General features: G+C 35.4%; 1 protein-coding gene across 2 annotated transcripts in view; it reads left to right on the top strand.

The window, feature by feature from the left end:
• LOC142338241 (uncharacterized) overlaps positions 1 to 16,605 on the top strand; it is a 70,471-nt gene extending 53,866 nt beyond the window's left edge. Inside the window, exons 3-6 of one of the 2 annotated variants that reach the window (XM_075387918.1) lie at positions 1,434 to 2,030; positions 2,685 to 2,900; positions 8,868 to 9,187; positions 15,951 to 16,605. In XM_075387918.1, coding sequence (XP_075244033.1) covers positions 1,434 to 2,030; positions 2,685 to 2,900; positions 8,868 to 9,187; positions 15,951 to 16,118 — 1,301 coding nt within the window. In that variant the 3' untranslated portion in view covers positions 16,119 to 16,605. The remainder of the gene's footprint in view (positions 1 to 1,433; positions 2,031 to 2,684; positions 2,901 to 8,867; positions 9,188 to 15,950) is intronic. The other variant, XM_075387910.1, reaches the window with a different exon arrangement.
• Positions 16,606 to 21,466: the final 4,861 nt, after the last annotated feature.

Genomic DNA, 21,466 nt, shown 5'->3' with positions numbered 1-21,466 from the left:
AGCCGGGCTCGGTACTAATAGTAGTACTATTCGATTGATTTTTGCGTCTGTATAAGGGGAGCGTTGACTGTTTGAGTTCTCCCCTGAAATATTCAGGCACACAGGGACGTTCACCTCCTCTTTATACAGACACAATACTCTACGACCTGGTAGCGAATGGGGCTGCACAAAAAGAACACGCTCAGTGACTTACAAAGCTATCGGTCGGAGTATCCTGAACTACGCTGCTCCCATTTGGGCTTCCACATTCAGCTATACAAACTGGAACCACCTGCAAACGCAACAAAACATTGCTCTTCGCACAATTACTGGCTGTGTAAAAATGTCTGACATCAATGACTTACACAGTGAGGGTGAAATGCAAATGCTGACTGTTAAAGCTCACATAGAAATGTTAGCTGAGCAATTTCTAGCCAGCAGCTACCAGAGCCATCGTGCTGATCATAAAACAACCTCTACAACCAGTTTTCGTCCCATGAGAGCGACACTAAATGGTTCTTATAGGGACCTCGTGAAACAACACACAAACAATAAAGAACAATTAAATCTCAAAGAATACAAAAATGCGCTCAAAAGTATCCACCGACACAAGGTCCATACTCATTTGAACAAAGACAACAAGCAACTAGGAACACCTCAACCAAAGATAGCAGAAGAACAAAGGCGGTCATGAATTGCACGTATCCGATTAACAACTGAGAACTGGATACTGTCCCCTGATCTTAATTGAGTAGGATCTGTAGTAAAGTTGATAACCGCTGTGTCAAATGTGAAGTGGCACCACATGATGTAAGCCACATTTTCAACTGCGGTAAGAACAGCACAGACCTGAAAGTGATCGACTTGTGTGAAAGACCAGTAGAGGTAGCCGAATGGGTGGACTTAATATCATCAGTCCTACACGACCACACTGCACAGAATAATCTGCCTTGCCCTTTTCCCCTGATGTTGACGATGCGCCTCCTGGTCCCCTGACCTGGGGACCGCATGTCATTCACTATGGCCTAGATGCAGAAAGCTCGCCTTTCCACAAGCAAGTTGTGGATAGGCAGTCACACACTACTACTTATATATCTATTGTTATTATGATACAAATGTAACTAGGGTACTAGTTAAAAACGGCAATAAGCGCCTGTATCCCGCCAAAGTTACCTGAATTGCAGCTCTGTGCGACAGCTACAACAACAACCATAGCTAACCACATGCCATTTGTTTGCAAGCAGTATATGGGGCGGTAATGAGTTACATAGAAACCTTAGGTAGACAGGTGGTGGTCGAAAACCTCTCTAAAATTAGGTATAAGGTTTTGAAGATATGTAATATTGTTATAATCTTTGATAGCGTTACTAAGAACGGGTTTTGCAACAATACAATGGATTTAGCTATTCAGGTTGTGCCCCAAGCGAATTTTTGCGATTGGTTTGTAATTTTAGATGTGACAATTCAGTGTGGAAGTTTCCGAGCTGCGAAACGTATTCTTCAGTATGCTATGATGCACCATCACTTTTACCTTTTGATCACAACTCCATCAGAATTTCACGTGAGGGGAGCTGACAATAACAGAGGCAGACGTCTACAGCAAAAGGATGTGGCCGTTTCCAGCACCAGGGCCGATTTGAAGTTTGACACCTTAAGGGAGATTATGTCCTCAAATGATTCATTCTTCTCTCAACGGTCTTACACGTTTATGATGGAGGAGGCTTTGGCCAGTAAAATACCACGATCGTTGTCGCAACATGACGGCAAGACACGTGGTAGATTGAAAAAACTAAATAGAAGCGATATAGTTAACACGGATAAACACCCGAATATCAGCAAAAAATCTATAACAGTAGCTGAGAAAAATAGTGCCAACATTGCTGAAGGAACCGGTTGCAATGATCGGCTGGAATTAAAGGAGGCACGCGGCAATCGGAGTGATCAAACTGCTGGTCGGAAGAGCGAAGTTTGTTTGTTAGATGATTGTCTTAATCAATTGGGTCTGGTGGATATAAGAAATGACAAATCGAGGACCGTTCAAGTAACTGCAGGTACTTTTTAAAGCGTTCCTGAATACGTTTTTTTGCAATCCCGAATTGAGGTGTCAACTCGTCTTCAGTGTATGTTTATGCTCGAGATGAGCCGGATGTACCAAAATTGTTACAGAAATTAGCTTTCCGAAGAATTTGGCACTTTTTAAGGTTATTTCATGCAAAACACGCATCGTAAAAAATTGGCTCAGTTTTAACTAAACTTACAGCAAATTTGAACTAAGTTTGCTTACTGTCAAACATTGTTTGACACCTTAAGGGAGATTATGTCCTCAGATGATTCATTCTTCTCTCAACAGTCTTACACGTTGAAATATCAGAAATTGAGGTTTTTATGCGTTTCAGGTTTATGTCAGTAAGTGAAAAAAGGCAACCAATTGGCTGAAAGCTAAAATTTTTTTGAAAGCTGTAAGGTTTTCAGCACATCTATGGCCCAATATTGGACAAATTGTTGACTAATGATTAAGTCAAAGAGCAAGTTAATCGTCTTTCGTGTTTCGAAAGAATAATTTCCGATTAAATTGTATTTAAAATTGAATGGACGTTCCGTTATGCCATTTTTTGGGAAACGTGATGGCTTGTAAGTTGAAGGAGAACGGTAACAATACTGGAAAACGCTTATCTGTATTAATGGTGAAATTGAAGATTTTTTAGAGATACCACTTGAATCTACTGCTAACCAACCAGCCCTGGAGAAAAGTGATCCAAATGAATATCTGTCGCCTGTGAGCGCTCTCAAGCTGCTGAGGCAGAACTCTACAGTGAGGTTGTCAAGAGTTGAAGGTATTGTGACTCCAGTGAAACCACCGCGTAGACCAGATGCCCTACGAAGAAGTGCAAACAGGCTGACCAACTCGGCCGAATCAAAAGGTTGATATTATTTTCAAGAACGTACGGATGCATAATTTATTAATAGCCGCACAGCGATAGCTGGGGCTATTATTGGCCTTCTCTTGGTTCTTTTTACGACTCGAAGAGGAGTATTGGCTTTCTTAAGAATTTTTTAAACCTGAAGTACTATTCGTTCACACGGTGTTTTGGCCTAAAAGCGAAAGAGTAAAATTGCCGTGTGAACTAATTTTTCTGAGAGAAGTTTTTTGATCCTGCGCTTCGGTCAGTGAATGACCCTTCGGCTTGGAAAAGTTTTTTGACAGAATGCCGCATATAGATAACCAGTTTTAGCCGTTTTTTCTTCCATTTGTCTCACTTTTTTAAACTTCGGTTAAAAATAGTTTTCTGTTTTTAACCAAAGTTTTCGAATTTGGCTTTTTGTAGAAATAATTTTCGATTGATGCTGCATTAATATGTAGCTTTCTGAAATTAATATACAAATTTTTGCAGAGTCTAATAATTTTTTTCAAGTGTAAAATGGACACATTTATTTTTCTCATTGTTTAATTTTTGGATTTTTTCACTAAGTTCTTTATTTTTGGACCTTGATTGGAGTTTTTTCTGAGAAATCAGTGTATATAGCAGCTTTAGTAGAAACAATTTAGTAGAAAAAGAGCTTCTGTTAACAGCCAGTTGTCTAATTTTGTTATTAAAAATTGATTTATTTATTTGACGTTTAATCTTGGAAATTCAATGAAAACTTGTTTCTTAATTACAATTTTAATGTTTGTATTATTTTTATATTTTGACAATTGTTGTGCAAAGTACTTTAATTTCGCGAATCTCTGTAATCGTTTTTTAAATTTTTCGTTTAGACAGAAGAATGACCGTGCAATGTTTTTGATAAACTTTTGCTAAATAAATTAATATACTTATTAATAGCCGCACAGCGACAGCTTTCTCTTTATTATTGGCCTTCTCTTGGGTTATTTATTTCGTCGTCGCAATTTTTACGTTCATATGACGTCACAACCACTTTAAATCTGCTTTTTGTTCATTCGTTCATGCAATTTTAACTGAAGTGCATGCGTGACGTCATTATTCGCTCTTAGTGGAGCGAGTTTTTTTTTGTTCATTCGCGTGATTAAATGTTTGGTCACACTTGACTTCCCTCACTCTCAAAAATGACTTCCTCTCTTTGAAATTGACCTTTATTTACTTTAATTCTAAGAGATAAGATCAAATGGGTATGTGTCACTCTAAATGAAGGTTATTTGAGAGGAGCTAATAGAGGCGGCAAAACTTATACAGATTTTTAATCAAAGGATAACATATCAGCCTACAATGAAAAGACGAATTTTTGGTCCGCTTTTTTTACTGTTTTTTTGAGACTGAAGATCTATGAAGCTATTGCGGCTACTTTCTGGCAATCTGCCAGCTATGTTTTTTTTATTGCTAATGTTTGGAATGTATTTGGAACGGGATGTAAAAGTCAATGCCGCATTTGCAAATCAAATGTTTAGGTCAAACAGCTGAACGAATCGAAGAGCAGAGAAGAAAGAGTGATTGTTTGTTCATATCGTTTCTGAAAGGAAGCGAGAAACTTAGGTGTGCAAGAATTTTCTTTAAGCGAGCAAAATATTTCGATCACATGCGGCTTTTTCAAAACAGTTCACTCCAATTTTTTCCCTCAAATGCTTTTTTTCCACAATTATCTAAACTGGTAGTTTATTTTTAGTTTATTGTGTTTGGAAGCATTTTTCACCATCTGAAGCAAATATTACAAATTTGATTCAAATTTTAGCTATTTTTTTAAACCATTTTGCTTTGTTTTAGGTTTTTTTGGCAATTTTGTTCATTTTTTAGGCTTTGCGGAGTTTTGGTTGAAATAATTTGTTCTAGCAGTTTTGGTCATCTTTCGTTTTGATTGTTAATTAATTTGCAATGTTTTTGTTGAAGAGAATTCGAGCAATTTTGCTGCTAAATGCGAGCAAACTCTTCCTGATTTTTCTATGATTTTAAAAATGTTACTATTTCTTCTTAACCTTCACTTCTAGACATGGCACTTTTCACTCAAATAAATTTTTTTTAATTTCAGGTTTTTGTTCTTGGCAGTTTGCAATAGTCGTTTGATATTTTTCTACTGTTATATGGAGCAGGGACTGATCCAGCAGTATAAAAAGTTTTCGCCGAATAATGGTTGGGAAGAATCTTCAAAGCTAAGCAGGGTACTTCGCTTAAATAAATTCAACAATTGTCTTAATTTTTCAGATTTTTGTTCATCTTGTCTTTGTTTATTACTCCTCCGTCAAGTATTGGCAATATAACTGATGTACGAAAGAAAGTAACTAACTTTTTCTCAGATTAATCAAATTAATGGTTCGGAAATTGCATTTAGCATTTGTAGTGAATTTCAGAATTTTATTTTTCGGCTTTGTCCGTCATCATTTCATTCCCTTTCCTCGGTTTTATCTTGATGAACTCATTTCATGCGGTGTCTGTCAATTATTAATATTTAGTTGCAAACTACCTGTATTACCTGGTCTTTTGAGTTGCAAAAAATTTAAGTTTTTGCAGATGAAATATCAGTTTTTGTCAGTTAGTTATTTTACGTTTTTTCCTGTAGTTGTCTCAAAATTCGTTGTATTTTTATTACAAGCCGCCGTCAGCCTCTCAGTGGCTATTTTTTAGGCGCTCTCCTTTTAATTCGCTTTGCCCAATGATCACGTTTTTCGGTTTACATAAGTCACGTTTTTCACGCTTGACTTCTGACTTAACATCACTCTTTGTTTCAATTGAATGGAGTTTAAATTTTTCCGCGTTTTGAATTACGTAATTTAGGGAATACGGTGAAATTCGAAAGAACAAAATCAAAAGAAACGGGATAAACATTTAGCCCTGTCATTAAGTCATAGTGCCTTAGGTTATTAAAGTTCATTAAAGCGATTGCTAGCTGGCATTAGTATTATACTTAAGAGCCTTTAATTTAGAAGTTGAATTAAGTGTACTTTTAGAATCTGAACAATATGCAGAATTTACACACCAAATAAAAAGGAAACTTCGAGAAGTTCTGTCAATTTTTATCTCTCAATTTTTTTCTTTTCTATTTCAATCACAATGTGCGTCAAGAGAGTCAACGGTGGCTAATTTCCGGAAATTTGCCAGCTATGTTGTAGAAGGTGCATCAGGTCAGCGAGCATGGTCAATTTTATTCTTCGAGTCGAATCCGGAATTATTCCGGCTATTTTCTTTTCCCGATTTGTTTACGAACGTATGGCGTCACAACCACTTCAAATCTGCCTTTTTCCCTTTGTTCATGCAGTTTTAACTGAAGTGCCGGTGTGACGTAATTTTTCACTCTTAGTGATGCGAGTGTTTTTGTTCATTCGCGTGATTAAATTTTTGGTCACACTTGACTTACCTCACTCTCAAAAATGACTTTAATTCAAAGAGATAAGGTCAAGTGAATGTGTTTCACTCTAAATGAAGATTATTTGAGAGCAGCTAATAGAGGCAGCTTTAACCTATACATATTCTGTCAAAAAAATAACATATCATCCTTTAATGAAAAGAGTAATTTTTTGGTTTTTCTTGAACTGTTTTTGTTTAGACTGCAGATCTACGCAGCTATTGCGGCTATTTTCTGGCGGCAATAGCTATTTTCTGGCCGCAATAGCGGCAGCAATTTTCAAAAGAGAATTAGGTGATAAGCGTGAGAAAAAGTTAAAACTCGTTCACCAATTCATTAGATGAAAATTTTTTATACAAAATTTGCAATATTTGGATAATGTCTAAAATGATAAGAAAAAACTTCTAAAAACATAGCTCAACAAAAAACGAAACTCGTTCACTAATTCATGAAAAATCGATGATAAAATCTTTCCATTTTTACCAAGTTTTGCAATTTTTTGATCTTTTGATTTTTTTGCATTTCTAAAATCAAGGAAATTTTCATTAATCGCTGTTGAATTTGCAATTATTCTATTGGTATTCCAACATTCATTGCTTTTTAGGAAAGAGTAGGATTCCAACATTCACCTTTTCAAGTTATGCATTGCTTTGGTTTTAGATTTTTACCAGGTTATGATTGTTGATACTCATAAGTCACTTCAACCTCCTTTCTTTTCGAGCTTTTTAAATCTTTTTCGTCGCGAATGACTTGAGGCATACAATAAAAGGCGATTGCCAGGAAAAGGCGGATTGTTATTCAGGGTTTGTGTCTTGCTTAGCTTTACAATCCAAAGAATTTAGATTGTATTGGGGCGCTATCTCTTCATACTTTTTTCGACTTTTTGACGTCAGTTGGAGGTCATATTTGCGGTGATTTCATTAATGCTGGTTAGTAAAAGAAGCAACAAAGCAAGTTTGAGCTTAATTATTTCAAATAACTTTAAAGTGCATTGAGAAATTATCGTTTGAACAAAATTTCGGTTTTTGAGATTTTTGCTTGTAAGGCAATTTGGCCTCTGCTTTTGGTGTTTATTTTCTTGAGTTCCATAGATATGTTGCATTTTTGTTCTAACTTTGCCTATTTGAATTTCCCTAAATTGAAGTTTGCCTATTTGAATTTGCCTAATTTGAGAATGAAGGGTTTTCAAAAAATGTTGCGCGGTTTTCCGCGGTTCTCGTTCATTTCATAAACTTTGTCTCTTTAATCACAAATTTCATCGGTTGCTAATGAGGCGTAATTATTTGCTCTCGAAGAGAACCAATTATTGTAAACTTGTGTCTTTTTTATGCAAAGTTTTTGCTCGACCGTTTGACTTTTCGAGTTACTTTTACGTCCTTGACTGCGTTTTGCGTAATCTAAAATTCTATTTCAATCGCAATTTCAGGCAGCTGAACTCAATTGGCGGCAATTTAATACTATAACAAATAAGTGCGCCAAAATTGGTGTCATTTTTCACTTTAAATCTTAATAGTGGTATATGTTGACCTCTGATGAGTTTATTTGAAGCCCCATAGTGAATTTCTTAGTCTTAGTCCCATTTAGCCCCCCCCCCCCGATTGAAGCAGGTTGCAACTGATTAGAGCTCTCACTAGCCGCGAGAACAATTCTTCGAAGTTTAGTCGGTTAGGTCTTAATGACGAACTGTTTTCAAAAAGGCTTTGTTTTTGTTGTCAGATTCTCATTTTGCCCCTTTTTTAACTGTGTCTTTCCTTGATTTTCATAAGATTGTTGCATGGTATACTCGTCCTTAGGAAGTGTAGTGTCAAACATTAAGTGTTGTTTAAATCGATTATTTTTTACTGAACTAGTTTTCAGAAAAAATTGTATTCAGATTCGTTTATTTATTAAGGAGCGTGTGCTTTTTTCATGGGCGAAAGAATTTATTTTTTGCTAGAAAATTGTTGATGCCCAGTTCATTAGTTAAATAATTTTTTGGATTGTATTTCAGGGCTTGTCATGCTATTTTTTTTTAACTTCATCAGCCAAAAATGTTTTGTGTTACCTACTGCTTTCGTGTTTACAACATTGATTTCAAGCTGCTGAAGTTTTGCTTATCATCTTAGAGTTCTGCTTATCCTTCGATTTTTGATATCATCTTGCATATGTCTACGAGCTGATTAAGTACATTTTTGGTTTTTCCCAATAAAATGGAGCTGAAATGAGCAAAGATGACATGGAGTCCACAAAATGACAATTTGTGTCGCTGGTCTTTCAAAACATATATTTAATCGGTGAGACCAAAATATGCTAAAGACAACATTTTCAAGGGAGATTTTTTAAACTATTGGCTGACGGCATCCTGTCAATGAAGGACTTCAAAGTAAAGTAATTCAAACATTTTGAGAAAAAAACTGATTAAGAACAAAAAAACGTGGAAAGCACGATTATCAGTCCAAGAGCTTGATTTTATGGGTTCAACACCATGGTTAGCTTTGTGTGTTCAGCAGTTCTAAGAAGTCTGTTGCATCTAATTTTGAATGAATTTCGAGATGCGATGATCTTGCCAGTGCTATGTTGGATCTTTCGAGCGAATATTATTATCTGTCCCATTTCAGCCACACGGGGTTCACTTGAAGAATTCAACCCGAGAGCTTCTCAGCTCTATAAGGAAAGAGCTGAGTCCAGCTTCGCCTCGTTGATTGAGAATTTCGACTCCAGAAAATATCTGCAGTCGAATGCACTAGAACAGTTGCGACCACGAATTGAGTTTGAAAGAAGTTTGATGCAGATTAAAGATTTGTCTGACGACGAAGTGCATGACGAAACAGAGAGCTTTGTAAATTTAGAAATCTCAGTGCTTCGAAGTGTTGATCATAACAGACGCAGCAGAAGTTTGCAGCCCTGTATCGACCGAAGAATTATCTGCGATGATCAGGTGAACAGTTCATTCCTAAACGTTTGTGAATATAGCGTTGGCAGCTGCCTATTTTTGTGTTGGGAAAACTGTTTTAGCATAAATTTGAAGCAATCAATTTAAATCATTTAGCCATCGTCAGGTTTCAAGAAGCTTTTAGGCTTTTAGAAGAAACTCAACAAATTCTTTTATCAATTCAAGCCATCACAGCAGTTAATTCAAAAATTAAAATTTTCCTTTTACATCCTGTCTTTGTTGTTCTTTTTGAAACTTTGTTTCTACGATGCTACCGGAGCTATTTTCTGGTAATCTGTCCGTTATATTTGCATTTCTTTTTTTTGTTGGCTAGCTACTGTTTCGCTCTAGTCAACGTTCATTACGTTTTTTTAATAGCCGCAAAGCGATAGCTGAGGCTATTATTGCCCTTCTCTTGGTTTTTCTGATCTTTTAACAGATGTTCATGATTTTTGAAGTCAAAGTGAAGTGATGATTTTGTTCACGCCGATACAGGAAGTGGAGCAAAAAAGCGAGCGGTTTTGCGGCTTGAAATTGTTTTTGCTCAAGTAGTGTGAAAAAGGGGTTTTGAACAAAAATTCGCTTTCTGGCTAGTGGTTTTTTGTTGTTATGCGGCAATATTGTCATATGCGGCAATATCGCTCTGATTTTCTGGATTTTCTGATTTTTTGGACCGGATTTTTTAAATGGTTTTCCCAATCCATTCACAGCCATTCTAGGTTTAGTATTTGTTTGAATTCAATTTTCATTTCTCGCTAGTGTTTTTTTTGTGTTCACATGCTGCATTTTGACATTGATTTTCTGTTTTTTATTTTATCTGATTTTTTTTTAAAAAATGATTTTCCCAATCCATTCATAGTTCATTCCAGGTCTAGATTTTTTTGTTTAGTCAATGAAAAATCTTTGAATTGTACGTCAGGACTTGTCCTGCTATGTTTTGTTCATTCGCGTAATTAAATTTTGGTCACACTTGACTTACCTCACTCTCCAAAATGACTTCCTCATTTTTAAATTGACCTTTATTTACTTTTATTCAAAGAGATAAGGTCAAATGGGTGTGTGTCACTCTAAATGAAGCTTATTAGAGTGCAGCTAATATAAGCAGCAAAAACTTATACAGATTTTTAATCAAAAGATAACATATCAGCCTTCAATGAAAAAACGAATTTTTTTGGTCCGTCTTTTTTACTGTTTTTTTTAGGCTGCAGATATACAAAGCTATTGCGGCTATTTTTTGGCAATCTGCCAGCTATGTTGCTTTTTTTCGTTTTTTTTATCTTTTTCTAATTTTTTTCCTAATCCAATCATTGTCTTTTATGTTTAGTCAGTGAAACTTTATGCACCCCCAATTACAGAGCACATGTCATTACATTGTAAATCATTATGGAAAAATATGGCACGTTTGTTTGGGAATGTGAATAATTTTTTTCTAAGCTGGGGTATACAAACGGAAAATATCAAATTTTTCAATAAAATTTGCATTTTTTTTCAAGTTTTGAAAATTGTGATATTTTTCGGTTTATTTAATCTTTAGGGGCTAATGAAGCTTCAGTTTCATTTTTTTTAAAAAAAGAGTTTGTTATAGCCATCGTTAGCCTCTCAGTGGCTATTATTTAGGCGCTCTCCTTTTTAAGGGATAAACCGATATAGCCCGGTCATTAAGTCATTGAGAATTAGGTTATCAAAGTTCATTAGAGTGTTTGCTAGCTGACATTGGTATTAAGCTTATTAGCTTTCAGTTTAAAAGCTGAATTAAGTATAGTTTTAGAATCTAACTGAAACTGCACGCTAAATTAGAATACATTTTTCGACACTGAAAAAAAGAGAAAGTTGCGTTCAATGTTTCTCTTCTTCTTGTTGTTTCAATCACGATGTGCATCAGGCGCGTCAACAGTGGTTTTTTTCCAGCAATCTGACGGCTAAGTTGTCATTTTCGACAGTTTCGTCGTTTTGTCTTGTTCTTGTGAGCTCTAGGAACCAACAAAGCTCTTTGAAAACATGCCCATTACTTAATGCCTAATTTCTAGTAGCAATTTTTTGGTTTTGAGAATCATGCCGTCCGGAAATCGAGATATTTTTTTTTAGTTTTTGCGACTTTTTCCAATGAGACTTTTTCAAACTCTTTCCTATTTTATTTATGTTTATCGATTGTATGCAGTTCGATTTGCGCTAGCCTATAAGTTATTTTTTCTGTTGATTTTCGCAGGAAATTTTTGTTGACGCAGGAATTACTGTTTTTGAAGACTACAGGTTGCAGAATAAGACAAATTCCGTTGACATGAATCCCGTTGTTTCCACTGAATGTTCATTTTCAAATTTTTTGAGCTCAAGTCATCAACAAGGTTTTAGTGAGCTTGGTGCTACGTTGATGTAAATTTGAACAATGCAAATCTGGTTTTGAAGATACTGACACCAAGGCCTGTGCTAAATCATTCTGTTTTCTAATTTCTTGTTTTCGTTTTGTTTTTACGCTTTTCTCTAATTGCTTCTTGGATACCAAGCAGATTTTGTTATGTTGGCCAAGTTCTGCTCTTTTTCACTGAAGAACGTGGTGTTAACACGCTGATACTAAAGTATATACACTTTGTATTCTTTGTTTTGTATTTCTCTAATTTTTCAAAATCTTGTTTGACTGGCATTGCGTAATTGGTCTGCTGGTCAGGTAGTCTTCATTTAATTCTTTGGATTTTTCAGCAATTGTCCCGCTATGTATTCTTATTCGTCGAATTAAAGTTTGTTTCGCTTTACATCATTTTGCCGCTGTTTTGACACTTTGCGAGAAAATTTTTAAATTTTTCTAGGCTAGTTTTTTCTATCATTATCATCGAAGTGCTTTTAAGCAGCAGGTGCTCAGAAAAGCAGTCTGAATTGAACGGAGTCATAAAAAGAAAATTAAAAGTTGAAACGCGATCAACCCATAAAGCCTGATTTTATATTTTTATTCGAATTTTAATTTGTTTCGCCATACAACATCTGCCGCTGTTTCGACACTTTGCGAGAAATCTTTTTGATTTTTCTAGGCTAGTTTTCCTCAAACTGCGTTTAAGCAGCAGTTGCTCAGAAAAGTAATCCAAGCAGCCTATTTTTAGATTCCCCCTACTTAAACTTTGTTCTTAGTCTTACTTTCCATCTGCAATGCTTGTTGTTATTCGTATTAGCCCATTTAAGTACAAGGATTAAGTACAAGGAGGTTGTATAACTACAAAATGGATTTAAAAAGTTCGAACTTCGAAATTGTGTTTATAAATCAAGTTTATTTTTTTGTTTCAATCCCAAATGTGGTTACGGGATTCAACGGCGCCTTTTTTTCTGGCAATCTGCGGAAAATGTTTTGTTTTACAAAGGTCACGATTGTGACGCTTTGCTTGTTACATACTCACTGTTCCCGCTGAACTGAATTTGAAACAAATTCAAAGAATTTTATGCAATATAGTGAATGCGGCCGAGGTCGAAAGAGTGAATTTGAATGAAACGATAAAGCCCGGTCATTAAGTAAGCATGGAATAGGTTGTCAAAGTTCATCAGAGCAAATGCTAATAGGAATTAGTTTTAAGCTTGATCGTTTTCAGTTTAAATTCTTAATTTCGTCAATTTGTTATAGCTGTGAAGCTGTAAGCTGAACGGAGCTATATTTCTGTGCTCTTGTTGATGTTTTCACACCTTTTTTTTTCATGACTTTGAGCTTTCAAAACGGGCTAAGCAAGTAAAGCTCAGCGGGCATCAAGTTTCATTAGATGCCTATAGCCGTGTTAAGAAGTTTTTCAACTGCTTAGAGTGGTGATGCTACTGTGAAGGTCGTAATCAAGGTTGAAAGGTCATTTTGAAGATTATGTTGCAATTTTTCGTGTTTTTTCTTCATTTTTCAAATTTTGTGACGGACCAGTCTAAAATTGGGGTTTTTTGAAGTTAATAAAGGTCTTTTGCAAGAAATAATTACTTTTATGACCATATTAGGAGCTATTTGTTTTGGTACTCGAAACACGAACACGCAAATTCATGCTAATTTTTACAATTTTTGAAAGTTTTTTTTTGAAAATTTGAGGCCTTTTTTGAGTTTTTTCAGCCCTATGTGCCAGGTAGCCTCCTCTAGATTTTGATAATAGGTTATGGCATAGGTTCTAGGTGTAATGTAATGGGTTTTGAACTTTTTAAGATTACAAATTTTAGCAATTTTTTTAAAAAAAAAAAACTTGCATTTTCAAATTTTTCAACATTTATTGTCATTAATTGAGTTTTTCCTGCCGCAGGCGCCAGGAAACCCTGTATACGGTTTATAACAAGTTACCAATATTTTTTTATTGGCCATAGAATGGTTTTCAATATTTTAATATAGCAAATTTTTGCGATTTTTTTTTAGAAAACTTGCCATTTTTAAACTTGCAATTTTAGAAAACTTCTAATTTAGAAAACTTGCAACTTGCAAGTTTTTGAAAATTGTTTTTAGTGTTTAGGTTTATCCAGGCTTGAGGCCCAATTAACAGCCTCTAGGGTTTGATATTAGGTTACTGCATAGCTTCTGGTTGCGATAAATTAGTTTTCAATTTTTTAATATTAAGAATTTTAGCAGTACTTTTGGAAATTCTTCACCAGCGAGAGTTTTTGGGGGCACCACGGGCCCAGGAATCGCCTCTAGGTTTTGATAATGAGCTACTGCATATTTGCTAGAGGTATTGGATTGGTTATCAGAATTTAAATAATAGTTTTTGCAATTTTTTTTGATAAAATTTAAAAATTTTTAATTTTTTGAAAAGTGTTATCATGTTCCCAGTTTATCGATTTTTATGAGCCAGTGAAACTATTCAAGGCTTGGAATAGGGCTACTGGATATTCTCTGGAGACGACGAAATGATTTTGAATATAATATCACGATTTTCAGCAACATTTTGTTAAAATTTGCAATTGTTTTTAAGTTTTTTGAACTTTGTCATTTTCTGAGCTTAACGATCTTTAATAGCCAACGAAACTTTTAAATCTTGCAGGTGGGTAACATGACAGAACTCTAGAGACAAAAATGTGAGTTAATGTCTATATTGAATTGTATCAATTTTGGCCTTCAGGGTAAAAGCTTTAAGAGTTTTAGCAATAATTATTTTGTTTAGTTTGTTGATAATTTTAGTTGCTCAACTTTTGAGATTTTGTCTTCTTGGCTGGGATTGTTCAATTGATCTGCTGGTCAGATACATTAATTAGTTCTGACTTTTTCACTCAATTCTTTGGATTGTATTTTAGGACTTTTCCTGCTATGTTTTTTGGTTCGTTGTCTTACGCTCTTTTTCGGTATACATTTTGTTCTCGAACATTCTGTCGCTTCATGTTTTCAGTCACTTCTTCACACTTGATTTCTTACTTTTTGCGCGACCTAAAGTGCTGTCATTCAGAAATTATGTCTCTTGCTAAAAGAAAACCGATTTTAATATATAAGCGGTCATAAGGGTGTGGTAAATGTAGTGGTTGTAGTGGATGTAGTGGTTTTAATGCATAGGGTTCTTACGCCAGGGGTTGGGGCTCGAACCTCTAAATTGTCAAAAGTTTTTGCAACCTAAAATGTTTTCAAATGTGCAGCACCCCCTTTGAATACAAGTTGGCTACGATAACTTTTTTCCCGCTATTTTCTGTATCTGTTCCGATCTTCATTTTACGGCGCGCAAATCTATTACGCAGCTATTCCGGCGGTCTGCAGGCTATGTTACTTTTTGGGGATCTTTTCCGTTTGTGCCCCTAGCTTGGTTGGTGCATGTTTGTTTCACAGCCCCCTAGCAGCACGTGCAATATTTTCACAATCATTTTTATATAATGATGTCATGACACGTGATCTATCACTGGTTGGGGGGGTGAGTAACGTACTGGGAGAACAAACTGAAAAGATCCCTTTTTGCCGCATTAACTTTTTGATTACTTCGAGCTTTTGGAACTGGTAAAGCCCCTGAGTATTCATTGTGGTGTTTAAGTTAGGGTGTCCAGTTTGATGAATGCAGAGTGTGTTGAGGTTGCCTGAAAAAAATGAAATCAAAGCGATAGATTTTTGGATTTTTGAGACCCTAGTGCGTCTTTACATGTTTTGTCTAGTTTTTATAGTTGTACAAACTGATAATTACATCTTTGACAGTTTCATGTTATTACGTTTTTGTAACTTTTGATGTTATTCGAAATTTGTGGCTTAGTAAAGTTTTCTTAACAACCATAAAGCTTGGAATTTAGTCATTTTGAAGTTAGCGACTAATATGATTTCTAATAATTTGAAATATTTTTACGGTTTCTGTCACTTTGCAACTTTCTTTTCAATTGTCAGATAGCTTGCTAGTATGTTATTATGTGGCGCTTTGCAAGGAGGTTAACAGATAAATTTCGTAAAGAATTTATTAATTATAGATTTTTGTAGGCTGTCGAAAGGCGTATTTTCTCGTTTTTTGTTCGATAAGACTAACAAAGATTGTCAAGGCATAATAGCATTTTTTAAAGTCTTTTTGATTTCACTCTAATGGTTGAACAGGGTTTTGTCAGCGTGCAGTTGCGTCATTCTGTAGTTTTTTAAGTGAAAAATGCTGGAATCTCATTTTTTTATTTCAGTAAAGAGTTCCATTGTATTTTATCATAGTTTTTTGGTTTTAATCTACAGATTTTGGTTCATTCTAAGATTTGATATTTGTCCAATCCGCAAATTTGTTTTTGTCGCAGTTGTTAATCTTTTTTTGTGAATTTTTTTTCATCCGTTGTGATCTCTGTCGTTGAGGTTTGGAAGTTGATAATAGCTATCCTGTTTTGTATTTAGAATTCAGAGTCGTCTCACACTAAAATTGATATGAAGTATAGAAGCCGAGAACTATCATCTGGCGATGTCCTGAAGTGCTGCACGCCTATTGATGAGAAAAGGCAAATGCGCAGAAGCATCACAAGAGGAAACACACTAACCAGAGTGCAACTATTCGAGGATCGATAGCATTGCATCCGGTGCTCTACAATTTTTCCTCAATAATTGTAGATTGCTCAACCTTGACATGTCTTTTGCTATTGATTTTTTGTTCTGCTGAATCGAGATTACTTTGTTCATAGAAGTGCCCATTGCTGAAGTGGGCTCTGTTTTGATAAGTAAACTTCCACGGAAAGTTGTTTATTTGGTGGACTTGCAATCTGAAAAATTAAATGTCCGTGGATAGAAATGCTGATTGATTGTGGGGAGGGCTCCTGTTTATGAACTAATCGAATATGGGTGCTGGACATCCGTATATCCAGGGTATTACGTGGATTGTTATCCAGCTTTACTAAAGATTGTACCCTATTTGAAAAAGGCTGGAGGAAGAGGTGAGGAGGCCTGTTCTTTTTAACATTGTCTCTGCTATTTTATATATTTACACGCTAAGTAAAATTTCAATGTCATTGAACAGTGCTGAATCAATGGCTGATTGCGCGTACTTTTTTAAACTAGCTTTCATTCACCCATCCTGTTTAACTGTGAACCCAATTAAAGTAACTGCGATGCAATGCAGACTTCTGAAAGGTATTCACGCGTTCTTTGGAATATGGTAATGTTTTTTCGTTGAAATTTCACTCCTCCAGCCTTCTTTTTCTAGAAGGGAAGCGGTGTTTAAGTATTTGGCTTTTTGATGTAATGTTATCACAAAAACTAAACGCCCTCACATTGCTCTTTTATTTTGTAATTGTGATTGTTGCTTTTAAGCGTTGCGATATTTATTGACTTATGCTGATTTTTGTTCTCACGAAAAGCAAAATGCTGCTAACAATATTTTTCAGAATGAAAATGAAGTTTTACTGTATTTGCAATGACGTATGATTTTTGTTTCCTGTATTTTGTCTAATTGGATTGAGTTTATTTTTGCTGCTGATGAAAATTGATTGTTTTGAGTGATTAAGTTTGGCAAAAAGCTTTTAACTGTAAATTAAAATGCAAAACAGAGAATTGGTGCGATGAGTTTGATAACGATGATGCAGCAATGATTAGCTAATTGCTCACTCTTCTCTTATTTCTGCAGAATTTCCCCTTTGAATGTGTTGCTTAATATTGAATGGAAGCTAATTGTGTAAATTTGCAAATGTACAACTCGTGTAATATGTTTAAGCTCTAACAACCTTGCCCAACTCGCCTTAACCTTTTTCGAAAATTTGATGCTTATTTTCTCCGCATCACAGTTATGCTCCCGAAAATGAAAAAAGAACAATTGCTGCCTCAAGTGCCAAATATATGTTACAATAATTGTTAAGAACTGATCGGGAAAAGCAAGCTTAACTTTTGTTTAGGATATTCTGGGGCGTACTATTCTGTGGATACTATTGAGTTTTAGGCCATTAGTTTATTTATTAAATCGTTATTAGTTAAGAATGCAGCTAATAGTTTATGACAGTGGTTCATTCAGCTTTAAATTTTTGAGACGAAAACCAAAATTGAATTCTTGTGAATATTTGGCAAGGAGTATCTGGTCAAAACGAATTGATGTGTTGACAATCAGGCTGACCTGTTTCCATTAAAATAAAACAGGCCTAACTCCGACACTTTTCGGACAAAATTCTAGCAAGTAATGAGTATCTTGCAAACATTTCACAAACTTTGCGATATGATTGTCGTGAATAAACGGGGGGTACATGAGTTAAGTCGTGAATGGCATGAATAGTGCGACGCTCAAGCTAACCTCTTCTTACTAATCTCACTTGCATATGTGCTATGCAAAGAGATGTGGTATTGGGTTGAGCTTGAAACGGCACACGAATTATGCACATTCTATTCTCCGTTTCCATCTTCACTGCAACTAACAACCAAATCATCTATTGTTGTGTTACCTAGATTGAATTGAATTTTAACACTACTCACTTGTTTATCCCAGTATTTATACTGCCGATGATATAGATCGAGTAACAATGAAGAAAATAAAGGAAAATTAGTGTATGAAAGTCTCGCTGAGATTGTTAGATGAAAATATTTTGAGCAAGTGTTCTTGGGAAATTATCAAGAGGTGCATATTTTTAAAAATTCGGGAACTCTTCTGTAGCTTCTATTGTGAGTTTTTGGTTTAGCTTCTATCGGTATTCAATGGGTAAAATAGAGTGCTTCATTTTAGAATGCTTTCGGATTTGTGGTATGAAAAAGTCTTGCTGTAGTATTGCTGGGATTATAATCAGGAAACAAAGACTTGAGAACTTGTGAAGTGGTATCTCAATAGTGATACAGAATAAAGATTTGGGACTTTTGGGACAATAACGTTGTAGTGTGAGATTTAAAAAGTGAGATTTCAGTTGAGATAAGAGAGATTGGGATTGAAGAGAGGCGCCTGATTCGCACTGGAGCTAAGTGTCCAAATGAATGTGTAGATGTGAACAGATTTTTATGAGATGTGAATAGTTAGTTTGCAATAATGATTTTGTTGTTTTTGTGCCAGTTGTATCGACGTACTGAGTGGTATTACATAGCGCAGCATGTCACAACTACTGTTACTATACTCACAATAATATTGAAAGTAATAATATTTATGGATGAAGAATGTGGAGGATAGGATGTACATTATTGCTAACTGAGATTCAATTTGGGATTCTTCTATATTAGCTAATATGAGTGTGTACGTATGTGTTGTGTGCAGACGTGGCGTCCTGTTTGCTCACAATAAAGCGCCAGCTTTCAACATTTGTCAGAAAGATATTTTTGTCCAGAAACGAGCGCTGGAATTTTGTAATATCTAATAAATGTAATAATTAGAAACAATGAAATAGATAATAGCGCGAAGCAAGCGAGTGCTGAGTGTTTGTGTTGTTTTAGATGTATGTTTGTTACTCTGTTGAGAGAACTTTGCTCAGTAAAAGGTGTTCGGGACAAGATGTTACCATTGCAGAGTAAATGCCAGGAAATTGCTCTTCACTTATTGTACGCATTCCCCGCTTGTGGCATATAATAAATAATTTATAACTAATGTAAGCTTATTCTAATAGTACCCTATATGGTTGCTGATGTTGAAGTTAGTAAGTACAGGGTTGGATTGTCAGGAAAAACTACTTAGCAGGAATAACAGAAATAGAAGTTAAGAGTCTTAATACCAAGTTGCTCGGGTGACGTCTTAGATTCAAGTTTTATCTAATACAAGTAAACAATTCGCAATTTTGTGCGATCACTTTGTTAGTTTTTAAAATACGGGGTGCAAGAGAAGGAGCTGGGAGGGTTATGGACACAGCTTCGACTGAACTTGGAGGAGGCTTTCAATACAATGTTATGGCAAATAATCTTCAGTAAAAATGGAAAGATTTGCCTCTCAAGTTGAAATTGAGGTTCCGTGTGGGACATGTGTGGGTTATTAGTTTGATTTGTAAAACAGAGAAAATTAAATTACATTAACGCTATCTGGTGAACAAATTAACACCAACCGATGTTTCAGTGGGAAAGCACTATCAAGATCTTCAACATTTAACTTAGGAAATACTATTTGTAATATGAAAGTTAGCAGAAACTCCTCAACTAAGTTGGCTAAGATCTGAAGCATCGTTCTCATTATTTTCAAAATCAGTTTTTTGTTCGCCAGAGAAGGGAACTTAGCTGAGATGTAAGTTTACGAAAACTGTGAATATTTTGAAGTTGTAGCTTTATGCGAAGGCAGTTATTTATATATTTATAAATGAAGTATTACAAAAGAGTTACCGTTTTCTCTATTAGTTTTTTTTAGCTTTTCTATTCTCAGTTGCGACAAGTGTTGAGTTTAGTTTTGAGTTGTAATATTGCAATATATCAGATTGAATGATATGCAATGGAGTGAATGTTGTAATATTTACTCGCTTTAATATAAATTCTTTCTTTTTTGTCAATCAGTCTGTGCTCGCGTATTTGCTCTTGCTCATACTGAAAATATTAGTGCTTTTTCTTGTGCAAACTTTGTGAAAGCTGTGACTTATATTAGCTTTGTTTCGCTAAACGGTTTCTCTCGGAAGTTGCCATATTAAAAAAATTAGACAAATAGTCGAACCTATAGAGAACCAATGAATTGTAACTAATACAAATTTTTAAAGCGCAGTGCTGTTATGGATCAGTAAAATGTTTTCGAATGTTAGAATCAGAGTTCAAAATTGTAGAATTTTTGAGTTTGTGTTTTTTGTAGAGATTGAACTTTTATTATAAACCTTCGTGAGAAAGGGTAAAAAGGTGTGATTCGGGATAATAAAGCTAACTGACTTACTTCAGTGGTTGACTTGTGCTATGTCCCTATCTTTAATCCTCTTTCTCTCTTGAAGATCGCAAAAGATATGACAGAGTACAAGATGGAGAGAGAAAAGCAAGCGAGCGAGCGTCTCTGAGAGTTACATTAAGAATAAAGCAAGAAATAGCAACTCACTGTAAGGCCTCTCAAACAACAATTCATCTTGAAGTCACACACATCTCGTTTGCTCAGGTTGTTTAATTTGATAGATTAAACAAGTTGAAACAAGAGTACGGCTGCACCCTGATTTGATGATTGAAATTTCTCAACTTGACCTTTCAACCCTCTACTCGACAGCCTTGCTTGACTTCATGTCGCTGAGACGATTCTGTGTAATAACTCCATATTAAACAATCACCTTTTATGACTGTATGGCTACTGCTGCACATGTGCGCCACGTTGTCTGTCGTTTGAAATTTTGGGGAGTGGAGCTGCTGTTTTTGGCTTAAGATGTGTCAATATTTGAGTAGCTTGTTAAGAAGACAGTCTTTATCAAAATTAAGCCTAAAGTAAGCACTGAGTTGCCAACTGATGACTAAAGAACAAGTGCAACTCTTCTGGAGGTTCCATGGGGTTGATTGCAATTTCAATATTCTGAGATGGCTTAGAGAAACAAGACAATATGCTTTCCCTGTTGTCATTTTTTGTAACTTTTAACCTGGCGGAAATAGTCTCTTTTACGAACAGCTGAATAACATTTTGGGAAATTTGAGGTTAAACTCCAGTTTTAATCAGTTACACCATCTACTTAAAATTGGTAGGATAGTTGGATCGACAAATATCAACTAAATGTGGGCTACCACTCTCTTTCTGGTGCTATTCTTGTTGCAGTTATGTGTGACTAAATTTTTTTACGGGAATCATTTATAGGGGAGGGATTAAATACTCAAGTAAGAACCCGTACAAGCAAGAACTGGCAGTTCTGACTATTTCTAGGCGCAGACGGCATTTTTAATTGCTTTTGAACGAAGTTTGAGGCAATTATTGTTAACATGTTGGTCTTTTTACGACTCGAATAGGAGTATTGGTTTTCTATCCGTCTTTTTACAATTCAAAGAATTTGAATTGTATTGGGGCGCTGTCTTTTTTACGATTCGAAGAA

This window comes from Convolutriloba macropyga, chromosome 1, assembly GCF_964194025.1.
Source record: "Convolutriloba macropyga chromosome 1, txConMacr16.3, whole genome shotgun sequence".
NCBI lineage: Eukaryota > Metazoa > Xenacoelomorpha > Acoela > Convolutidae > Convolutriloba > Convolutriloba macropyga.
This window is presented reverse-complemented; position numbering and strand designations above follow the sequence as displayed.